Source organism: Sturnus vulgaris, chromosome 3 (assembly GCF_052056855.1).
Source record: "Sturnus vulgaris isolate bStuVul1 chromosome 3, bStuVul1.hap1, whole genome shotgun sequence".
In the NCBI taxonomy this organism is placed as follows: Eukaryota; Metazoa; Chordata; class Aves; order Passeriformes; family Sturnidae; genus Sturnus; species Sturnus vulgaris.
Window position 1 is genome coordinate 85,249,606 of NC_142245.1, and position 12,388 is coordinate 85,261,993.

General features: G+C 38.2%; 1 protein-coding gene across 1 annotated transcript in view; it reads right to left on the reverse strand.

Annotated features, from left to right (window-relative positions):
• Window positions 1-12,388, reverse strand: part of KCNQ5 (potassium voltage-gated channel subfamily Q member 5) — a 277,602-nt gene that overhangs the window by 79,298 nt on the left and 185,916 nt on the right. Inside the window, exon 2 of the mRNA XM_014870228.2 lies at window positions 7,324-7,414. Coding sequence (XP_014725714.1) covers window positions 7,324-7,414 — 91 coding nt within the window. The remainder of the gene's footprint in view (window positions 1-7,323; window positions 7,415-12,388) is intronic.

The window sequence follows — 12,388 nt, forward strand, 5'->3', positions numbered from 1 at the left end:
TGCCTTTAAGGGAGTCAGCAGCTCCTCCCAGTTCCGTATTTTCTGTGAACTTGCTCGGTATCCCTTTCCAGTCCTGCCTCCAAATCAATTATGAAGATGTGGAAGAGCACAGGGCTGGTGATGGAGCCCTGTGAGACTCCTCCAGTGACAGGTCACCCCATTCACTGCGACCTTTAGTGCCCAACACGAGCCAGGTGCTCGCCCATTGCATGGTGTGTTTATCCAGCTGTGTGCTGGACATTTGCTTGAATTCAGTTTTTAAGCTGAATCTTGTGAATAGATTTCTCCTGCCACTTGAGGAAAATTCACATTTCGACTGCAGCAAGCTCTCTCTCCCTTCACATGCTTTGTCACATCTCTACAAAGAGACCGAGTGATTTGCAGCTTTTCTGTTACTCAGATACTGGATTTTCCCTAGATTTCCAAACAGCTTTCATATCACTGATATGCTGCCTTCTTCAGCACTCTTTTCCTTTTGACATTTAATGGTTTGTAGAATTTTTTCCTTACATGCTATTTTTAACCATGTACTTTGGCTTTCCTCTGGGGACATATTCTGCATTTCCATTTGGCAAATCAATATTTCCCTGACAAAGGTCAGGTCTGAATTTCTGATAGAGAGTTTGATATCTATCCATTTTTTACTGTGGCAATCTAAACTGTTTCTTGCCTGTTTTAAGGAGATAGCTCTTGATCTCCATATCAAACTCTGGCATGAAACCAATAAAATTCAATACTGCAGGATCTAGCATAAACTATTACAAATTCACATCAGTAGAAAATATTACACTTACTACTTGAAGGTGATTTCCCATGCTACCTTGTTATCACTACAAGTGATTAAACAAGAAAGAAGACATGTCATGGGAAGAGCAATTGTGTAAGGAATGTTGCTTATTTGTCCTTAAAGGAAGTCCAGGACAGCTGTTTGGGTTTTTTAGCACAACGTGTTGATCAATCTAAAAGGAGATATGATTTTCCTTCCTCAAAGACATATACCCTTATTAATCTGAAGCCTGCCACCCCATCACTGACATCTAATCGTCCCCATTTTCCACTCTTAATCTCAAAATCCTCCTAGAGATTCTGTGTTCTCTAGAGGAAGTGGCCCCTTGAAAGGCTGGCTAAAAGACTTTCTTAATATATTTGCTGCCTTTGAATATTAATTCTATTTGTTTTAGGAAACAAAGGGAATCAGAAATTGATTGTTCTCTGTACCAGTATCTTCTCTCCTGACTCTGCATATAGCCATACAATGACATAAATAAGATAAGCTAAGTAACAGCTCTTATATAGGAACTGTTAACAGTAACATAAATTAGCATAATGCACCTATTTAGAAATTCAACATTGGCTTTCTTACTACAGCTTAGTAGTTTTAATATTAAGATTGTACTAGGCCATGAACTTGTTACATTTATCACTGATTGTGGTTTTGCTATTTCCATTCATCTTTCTTCACTGCACCTTACCACTCATTTTCCTACACATCCTCTGTTCATTCAGAGGAATGGAAAATAGATGTGTGGATGGCATTTCATCCAGCAGCCACTGACTTATGGCAACTCCAGTGATCCTAACATTGCACATCAAATGCAGATTTCTTGTTAAACACACTGACTGGTGGTTCTACTCTGGCAGCGACAAAATCTCTCTTGCCTTCTACTGCATTTGCTGCTGAATTCTGTAGCACTTGAGGTAACTGTTCATAGTTATTCTACCTTCTTCAAGTGATTCAGTTATGAGATTATTTTTTACCCTAATTGTAGATCACATATGCAGTTTTAATCATCTTTAGTCATCAAGATTTCCCAGTAGAACGTAATATATTGCAATTTTAATTATAACAGAAAAATGATTCTGTTCAGTGTGTGATTTTCAATCTTTTCTTTACAAAGGTAATTTCTGCTTAATACAGAAGAACAAAAGAAAAGAAAGGACAAAATATTGCTAACAATATAATCAATCCCAGGACCATATCAATAATAGGCTTATGCCAGGACTGAGACATCTTTATTCTCTGATCTGTTGAAGTGTACTTATCACCCTCAGCATTGTTGTCAATATATGGATACCTTCTGCTGACAGTATAGAGATAGCTCGAGAGTTTTAGGTGCAGTGCTGTGTTCTGTTGTTAGGAAATAATTTTTATGGTTACTTTCACCTCTCTCTCCATAGCTACAGCGTGCACTTGTTTGTTAGAGAGCTTTGCTGGTTGGTTGCAAGTGCCAACATTGCTTTCTGAGAGGAGAATTAAGCTTTGAGGACAGCCACTGTTTATAACAACTTCATCTTTTAATTTACATTTTTGCTTTCTGTCGGACTTCCTTGTAATAACTTTTACTTTCAGCAAAGTGTGTCCAGCATTTAAGTTTCCAGTGGGAAGTCTGTTCTGTTTCTACACAAAGATTCACAAGTAGTCGTGATGAACTCTTGTCCAAATCTTTGTAAGCTGCAGTCAGCTCTGATTTGGTCAAATCTGTATACATAATAGGAGAACATCAATTTAAACAGCAAAGATGTGAGAATATTCATTTTTATATGGAAAGAATATTTTCAAAGCTAACAGGTAGTTTATTATGACATGGTTGAGTTGCTTTTTGCTCATGTTATTATAATATTAGTGTACATGAATCCAAACAAGACCGAAAACATGAAGGTTTTGACCTTATCAACATTATATTTCCCTCTCTTATTCTGTCTTTGATAACATCAGTGTTGTATGTCTAATGTAATTTTTCAGAGATTTCTATGAGGAATTTTGAAATTTAAAAGCTAAGATTTGATTTGGAAAATAAAACACTAGAAATCAGTATTTCTTGAGTAATACTGATTTTGAGTTTTGACAAACTCACTGATTTTTAGCTCAGGAATAAATTAATCTGTTTCTCTCAGAAGAAGACTCAGCAAAATTCCAGTAATATGGTCTATACTGTTGTTAGAAATGTATTTATAATTGAGATCTTTCAAGATCATCTTTTTCCTTTAATGCCTTGATAGCTGGTCCTATAGAGCCATTATTAAGTCCTTTACCAGGTCTGGTGGTCTTTTATCCAAGCATGGCAAGAGAATTCAAGTGCCAGTACAATCTAAACTGAAAAATGCTACTTCTTTTTAAACTGAGCACTATCCATCTCCCTTTTTAAAGTCCACTCTGGCTAGCTTTACAATGCTGTAGCAGATTTGTATGATCAAATTCCTGTGGATAGACTTACTTCCTAGAGCAGAGGCAAATTGAATATATGCTTACCTGCTATGGGACAGCTATACCCTATGTTATTAAATCACTGTTTGTATCCTCTTTCTTTTATGCAAAAATATTAGGAGAAAAAAAATCCTGGAAAGATATTAATTGCTAGAAGCACTTGGTAGACTCTCCTTTTGGGTTCATTTAAGTGACCACAGTACATGGAGGAACCAGCTTCATCCTGTGCACTGTCTGCTTTATATCTTTGGGAGCTATTTCTGCTTGAAGAATGTGTTCCTAGAGTACATTTTCAGAGGCCTTTATTCTAAAGATCTGGGTACAGTTTTCTACACCAGACATTTTCAGAGAAAACCACAAAACAGATTTGATAAAACCAATCCTGCAGAAATTCACTTGCGTTTTTCAATCTACCCATCTTGATTAAAAATTAAAATTACAAAAAAAAAGGATGCTTTCTAACTTCAATAAAAATGAAATTTTGTTTCTTACAACATTAATCTGAGCTTTAAGACTAAAGTTCTAAAATAACCAAATACACAAATGTTTTATGCCAGATCAGAAACGTTTAAACTGATCCAAGACCCTTTTTTACTGCTCAATTTGTCAAATTTTCCTGAGTCAATGAAAATTATTTTGTTAATTTTCTTGCATTGACAGCAAACAAACGGAAGTGAAGCAGAAATTCACATAACTTTCAGCTTCAGTTGAAAATGAACTTAAAATGTAGAGACTTTGGTTAAAAGAGTGAATGACCTCCAGTTCCACATAATATTCCTTCTCGGCTATCTTCCCCAAAAGATTTGATTTTGCCTTCACAGCCTCAGTTTTACTCCCCTTGTGTTTATTATTTGACATAATGCTAGCAAATGTATTTGTAGATCGGCAATACACCAAAGATTATTTTCTTGCTGTGTTAGTTGGATTCTTAAACTGCTTGTGGTTTATTTTGATGCTGAAGTAGATTTTTATTCTACTGCCTCTCTGGAATATATCACTGCTACAACTGAAGTGACAGAACTTGTGTGCACAGAAGAGGCTGAAGCATCACTATAATTGTGAGTATAGGGAGTATTATCTGATGCTGTCCTCCCAGTTACTCTTATTATTTCTGGACACAAATCTAACCAAATGAATTACTGATGCAATAATCCAACATTACCGTATGTAACATGCACTTAATTTATCTGCATGGCTTTCATTTTAAGTGTAAAATTCAAATATTGAAGGCATTTCCCTTGACAGGTTTCCTAATAAGGAGAAGACACCTTGGAACACAGTAGTGCTTGTATGGATGCCAGAATTGGAGCTGGGTCCAACACAACACAGCAGGGCAGGTTTGCCTCAGCTCTGGTAGCAGATCTCAGGCATTTCTGCAGCCCAGATGAGTCCATTAACCTCTGCTGAAGCTCAGAAGCCTTCAGCAATTACTGCTTCCCTAAATGATTTGCTTTGAGCTATCACATATTGCTGCACGTTTCTGAGAGAGTATTTGGGATGCAGTGATTAGGAGATATATTCTCTGCTCCCTTGTAAGGCACAGCTCGGGCAGATAAATGGAACTGACTGATTGGAGAAGAATAATTTCATCTCCTCTGGCCTTTCTGAGAAGGAGGAAAAGGTTTGCTCAGCTCATCTACAGTTCCCTTTTTAATCTCCCTGTGTAATTGTGAATAGCTGCAATATGTCAAAAGCCACAGGTGCCAGTGCACACAGCAGCTCAGGTATTAAGTTGAAGGAACATTACACTAGCTTTTTAGCCAATTAACATGGCTGTAGGGGACACCATCTGGAATAAATCTGCAAAACAAACAGTTCACAGAAACCCAGCAGGCAGCTCTATGAATTTTTATATTTGTATGGTACTTCATTAGAAAATAAACCTATCTTTTCTATTTCAAGCACAAAGCACAAGCAGTATTAAACCAAATCTGATAGTACAGCTGTCTTACTAAATGACACATTTGGAAGAGCTGTGTGAGTCACTGCAAGGAAACGGTTGCGAAAACTCTAGTGATTGCAGTTAGGTGTTGGCACAGCCAAAACAGCTGCTCCTGAGTTAATGCAGGAATGTATTTTCCTCTTGGTTTGTGGTTGCAAAAGCCTGTTTTGATAACATTGCTAATATCAGCTAATTATTCAGTATGTGGAGAAGGAACAAACCACACATCAGCAAACTGCAATAAAACAATCAGCTTTAGCCTGCTTCTGGAACTTCATACTTTGCTGTGTTTATATTTTTCTCCATTAGAGACTCATGGCAGGAGATGCAAAATTCATCATCACTAGGTTTATTCCTGCCAGAGGTATGCTGAACACAATAGGCTATAGTATAGAAATGCTGGATGAGGTTAGTATTGATGCTTCAAGGATCAACCATCCACCTTCTTCCTCCTTAAGCCCTATTCTATGTTCAGAGGATGCCGTGGGATGTACAGTCAGAACAGTTAAGATGGACAAAGCTCATCTTTGAAGCCAAAGCAGCAAAAAGCACCAAAGTTTCCTGCAGCAGACACTGAGTAGCTCTGCTCAGCTGATGGATACCTCTACCAGGACTGGTGCACCAGAAATCAGAGCCCACCACACCTCTCCCAGTGCTGGGCGCAAGGCCAAGTCTTCACAGAGCTCCTGGACATTGTGGCTCACGTGAATCCTGTGACACAGCACAGGGAACCAGCCAGCTGAGGGATCAGCAGTGCTAAGTGTACCAACACAATCAACAGATATGTGGCTCATGGGAAATGCATATTTTATGTCAGAAGAAATGGCATTTCTGTGACCAATTTGCATAAGTATACAGGAAAACAGGCTACTTGTCACAAAAGCACCTTATATTACAAATAGGGTATTTTCAGACTAATCAGATTTTCCTGTTTTCTATACCAAAAAAATCTTAGCAATTAGTGTACCAGTTACAGCAGTATAACCAGCTGCAGAACATTCAGACAGACTTCCATTTACCAAGTGTTCAGGTTTGTAAATAATGTGTCTAGGTACAAGTGTAGGTTTAAATCTGACCATTTTTAGCTGGTCTAATGCCACCTGATCTTTTCTTCAGAGAAAGAAAAAGCACTAATATGGCTAGGAAGAAAAATGCAACATTTAGCATGGTTCTCCCTAATTAGCCATGCTAAGAAACCATCCAATGGAGCAGAACACTACATACTTGCACCTAGCCAGCTCTGGACATTTAGTTCAGGTAGTTGATGCAATGGGCCTGCACTGTGCTGTAAAGACATTACACACAACATAATTATGCTTATCAGCCTGCTCACGCCATAATTAATTAGGGACCTGTTCTAAAGACCAGAGCTTTTGGATATATACAGTGATGACAATTAAAATGTTGGCATTTGTCAACAGTTACTTCATCTCAGGCATTACCTAACATCCACAGTCTGCTGAATACATGGAACTGAAATAACCACGGTAACTCTGGGTATAGGGTGATGTTTTAATATTCACTACTGCCTATCCTCAGGCCATCACTTGCAGAACTAAATGGCCCATCAGGAAGCAGGTTAATAAAGTGGCATCCGTACAATACATGAAAAATGTTAAGCACTTTTTAGGGATTAAAGCCATTTTCATTTACCTCAAAAGGGAAAAGGGAGAGATAAACATAATACAAAAGCATGTATTATGAAGAAATAATGAAACTACCAGATCCCACTGCAGCAACTGCTACTAAAATGTCAGTATCTACCAATAGCTAGCCCAAATCCGTATCTAAGATACCAAAATTAATTCCTATTTTAAGTGCCTCTTACTACATACTGACTTTATAAATGACAGCAGCAATATCAAAGGCCTTTCATGCTCAGTCACTGCCAAACTGCAATAGAAAATCTATCAGTTAAAAACCACAGCACTTCTCAAGCAAAGAAGGGGATGCAGTATTATACTCTATTAGCACTGTCTTACCATCTGACCTGTTTTTAAATAAAAAGATGGTGGAGTCTTCTATTTTATAATTTTTTTCATCATTCTGAGGAACAGTCTGATTTTTTAAAATGCTCAGTTATTGTATTATATTACTTCCTCCATGGTGAGGGAGATGATTTGAATGTATACAAAAGTATCAGTAAAACTGTCTTGTATTTAGAATTTTCACTTACCAAAATGAAGAGACAACCAGAGGCAAGTTTTGTGTGTTCAGGAATAGTAGAAAACACGGACAAAATCAAGCAACCAAACACAAGGAGAAAACTGAAAAAGAAAGAATATTAATAATTGTTAATATTTTACAGTACCCTGACCCAGCATCTATATTGATTGTACTTCACCAGCATTAATAGAAAACTGTCTCTGTACAGTGTTCATTAGTAGAGGGGAATACAGCTACCATTTAACTTAGTTCACTAAAGATATTAGAATAATAAAATGTTATTAAATCTATATGTTTCTGAGCAGCACTGCTAGAATGCAGAGAAACAAGATTTTCTTAGGAAAATGACCCAGTATACACAGATGTTACTTTTTGTATCACAATGCTGTACCTTTATGCAGTCCAGATAATCTAAGTGTCTTTAAAAACAGATCTCCAGCAAAAGGGTTACTTCTCAGGCCTGAAAAATAATTTCTCCCACAACTGGCCACAAATACCTGCTGCAGAAGCTTACTGAAGAGCTAAGTTACATATTGCATCTACCTGTCCATCCAAAACAACCTCCTTGTGAGTAGCAGATTTCATGTACAAACTACCTGCAGTGAGAGGTAGAGCTATGGCAGGCATCACTGACTAGGCTCCATTCTGGGAACAAACTTAGCATCACACAATCCACTGAAGAGGTTAAAACAATTAAACAAGCTGGGCAGTTACAACCAGGAAAACATGGGCACAGTTTTGAGTTTGCATGAGCCTGTATGTTTCATGATACTGATGAATATACACAGGTTAAAAAAGCTGAATCTTTTTGTGAGGAAGATCCAAACAAATGTATTACTGCCGAAATTCTTGCCTATCCCATGCCCAGCCCTTAGAGGTCACAGCACATGTGCTTGCAGACATGAGCCAGCAGGACACATGCTCTGACACATATACTATTGGTGGTAAGGATTATCCTTTCCTGTTGTACTGCTTCACCAACAATACCTCTGTGCTAGTGAAGTCATCTATGAACTGGATCAGAAAAAAGGTTCATTTTACCCACAGTATCATGAACTGACTAATTAGCACCCAGTAATAATTGATTCTACCAATGTTCTGCTAAATTCCTTCTTAAAACACTTGTCAGTCATGCTGCACAATGAGTCAACCAACAAAGAGCAGACCTTTGACTTTTGTCTGAATTGCTGGGACTCATTAGCTGATGTTCTAACCCACATGAACAGATATTGTAATTAATGCAGATACATATCCCTCCCTGCCCTTATCTTGATCCATGACACTTTTGTTATACTTTCTCTCCTCCATCCTGCTGAGGAAGAGGAATGATAGGGAGGCTTTGGGCACCCAGTGTCCTGCCAGGGTCAATGCATCGCACTGTGAAACCTCTGCCCCCAATACTTGCAGAACTTGGCTGAAAAAGGCCATGGTCTGACTGGAAGTGAGCTCTGCTTCCAGCAGGAGGTTGGGCTGGAAGACTCACAGAGGTTTTTTCAACCTAAGTACTTCTGCGTCTCTAACTACTGGATATATCTTTAATATATAGTTGCATCTGCATACACTTGTGCTTCAGGAGCTATGATGACTTTTTCCTACAGAACTTATGGACTCTCCATAGTGATATAATATACGAGTGCTCTAATGTATCCAACACATTACGTAAAATGTAATCAGAATCTCTAGTAGAAAATCTCTATCTGCAATGCAATAGGATTTTGGAGGCACATGTTGTAGCATATCACTTAACTACTGGGGACAAGTTCTACTCTGAAAATCAAATATGGTAGGAGCTTGCATATAAATTCTGTTAAGGACTGTAAACAAAACATCATCCAGGAGGGTAAAGTGCACATACACCATTGGCAAGTCTTATCTTCTAGACTAGAGAAAGGTGAAGATCAACACATGCTTCAAGATTTAATAAAAAACTCATTCAAGACTCATGCAATCCCAGGCTGGGATTGAGAACGGATCAAAGGCAGCCCTAGGGAGAAAGACTTGGGGGTGTTTCTGGACAAAAAGTTCAACGTGATCTGGCAATGCATGCTCACAGCCCAGGAAGTCAGCCGCATCCTGGGCTGCATCAAAAGGAGCGTTGAGAAAGGTGATTCCCCCTTTCTGCTCTGTGAGAGCACCTGGAGTGCTGCATCCTGCTCTGGGGCCCTCAGCACAAGGAAGACATTGGGAAATCTCCCAGAGGAGAGCCCTTAAACTGATCACAGTGCTGGACCAGTTTACCCGTGAAGACAGGCGGAGAGAATCAAGGTTGTTCAACCTCCCCTCAGAACTGAAGGCTCCAGGAAGATCTTGGAGCAGCCTTCCATCACCCAAACGGAGCTTGCAGGAAAGCTGGGCAGGGAATTCTCATCAAGGTATGTAGTGACAGGACAAGGGTCAAGACCTTAAGCTGAAGGATGTAATATTTAGGTTAGATATTAGGAAAAAATTCTTTACTATGAGGGTGCACTGGAACAGGCTCCCTAGAGAACTTGTGGATGCCCCATTCCTGAAGGTGTTTAAGGCCAGGTTGAATGGGGCTCTGGGTAACCTGGTCTAGTGGAAGATTCTCCCCCATGGCAGGGGGGTTAGAACTTAATGAACTTAACATCCTTTCCATTCTGTGATCCTATTTTTCTATTATTCTATTTTTCTATGATTCTGTGATTAGTGACAAAAATCCATCTTGTGAGCAATTTTTCTCCCCTTCACTTCATAAAATTGGAAAATCTCATAGAACGTTACTGGTAGTTTCAGCTGCTACAGCCTTCAGATGCAACCCCCCTATAATTACATCCTACTGACATAGGCATAAATGCGGTTTCTTCTCATTAAGGCTTGCATGGAGGGCAAAATAAAATTAAGAAGTGACTAAGAATTTACAGTAAAAGAATGTAATTTCCTTTTGCTGAATTTCTTTAGACCTGAATCAATTAAAATGACATTTGCTTACTTCCTTTGTGTTTAGGTATTAAAAATTGCTCGTTTGGTTTTATTCCTGTAATACCAACTAAATTGGAGGCCCAGTTGTACTGGGTCTTATCCAAACACACAATACCAGTTTTCACTTGGAAGAGATTTCTTATAGCACAATTATGGAAAACAGACACAGCAGGAAAAAATAGTTTCTTGTTCCCATATCACAGTTGGAGACCATGGCACAGTAAAGGTAAGGGACATGCCTAAGGCTACACAGAAAGTGGAATAAACATGTGGAATAAACCTGAACCTTTCAAGTCACAGCCCAATCCTACACAAAACCATCGTCCATTCACCCACCACTTGCTTTGCCATAGTCTGTCAGGACTATGATTTAGAATATCACTGTGGGCAAGGTGTTTATTCACAATAGATAGGAAAAGTGAGTCAGGAGAGGGAATGAGTACAGTTAAGCAGTGTATTAATCAAAATAAAAGCACATATTCAGGAAAGCCAGGTGCAGTGTGGATTAACACCTGGTTGACATAGTTCTGCAGTTTATCCATACGGAGCAGAAACAATCCTCACAGCATTACATAAAAACAGTCTTGGAAAGAAATTTTTCCAAACTTCTATAACTCTTGCTCTCAGTTTTTCCAGGAACTCAAAAGGGCATAGTGCACCATTATTAATTATAATAATAATAATAATAATTATTACTATTATTAAAGAACAAAAGAAAAATATTTGCATTTATCCACCCACACATTCAAATATTGCCCCTCTGTCCCTCATTCCTCCCTCCAACACTGAACACTTCTTTTAGTGCCACTCAGCACATTATTAATTTATAATAATAATAATAATTATAAATTAAACTCTAAGAACTTTTGGGGAGGGGAGAAACCCAGTCCTACTAGCCTGGCAAAACCAATAGCATACATTTAGGTGCTGTAAAATGCAACACTAGCAACAAAAGTGGAATGTTTCCAGTAGTTTATGTATCATTGAAGTGCTTTCCTTCAAAGTAAACTAATAGTGAGGATTCACTAGCTATATTTTTAGTGCAATCTGTTTACTCAGGCCACTCAACAAAAGCACCTCTCTTTTTCCCAACTGGAACTGAAGGCATGAAGGATGTAGCAACAACTTTCACCTGGCTGAATGTTAAATGAGGATCTGCTCAGCAAAAGTAAATCCCTAAGGTTCAAACATCACAGTGGTCAAAGTTTATCAGAAATTCTTTCCTATTGTAAATTATTTCTCCAGTGACAGATGAAGTCTAGATGATTGCATTAAGCCCTGGATAGTCATTTGATAACCCTCAACAGAAGAAAAAGCATTTTCCCATGCCATCATTTGAACTCTGTGCTACGATACATGCTGTACAAGACTATGCTGCTGTAGGTAGAGAGTAGTAAAAAGCAAAACACAGAGCAATTATATTTGGCCTCTAGTGATTCAGTCTGGATCATATAATTGTTCAGGCTGAAAAAAACAGATGGTTTTTCCTCATGCATTCAGTATCAGACAGTAAAACATATGCCTTAGGCAGCAACTTCCCATAAAATTATTCAAGTACTGCCATAGCCTTGTATTTTATGAAAAGCAGCGACTTCCATTTTGTTTCAGCACCAATCAGTTTTGTTGCAGATCCTTTCATCTTATTCCCCTGCTCCTGAAAGCATATACTAATTGGAGAAAAGCCAGTTTATGAAAGATAATATAACTCAGAAGCTTTGATATTTAATCAATCTGCCTCTCATAAACTTTTCTAATTGGTTAATTAGGACCTACCAATTCTCCATTTATATAATTTTCAGAAGATTTTTACTACTGTTTGATTTAAGGACTGTTCATATGGAAGAGGATGTTCAGTTTAAAGCAATTGTTAAAGCATTACTCAAGGAGTATCACAAGGACAGAAAATACACCCTGGAAATAACTTTAAGATCTATTTTGCGACATAACTTACTGCTAGAATTAGAATAATCAAAAGTTAAACATCTGCAAACTTTTGTGGCCCCTTCTGTAAATAATAAAAAAAGTATCACTGTTAAAGTGGCATAATTAAGCGATTAGACCACCAGAGTTATTTTCCAGTATTATTTGAGGTCTGATTTAATCCCCATGCAGGTAAGGGCATTCATTATGACCAA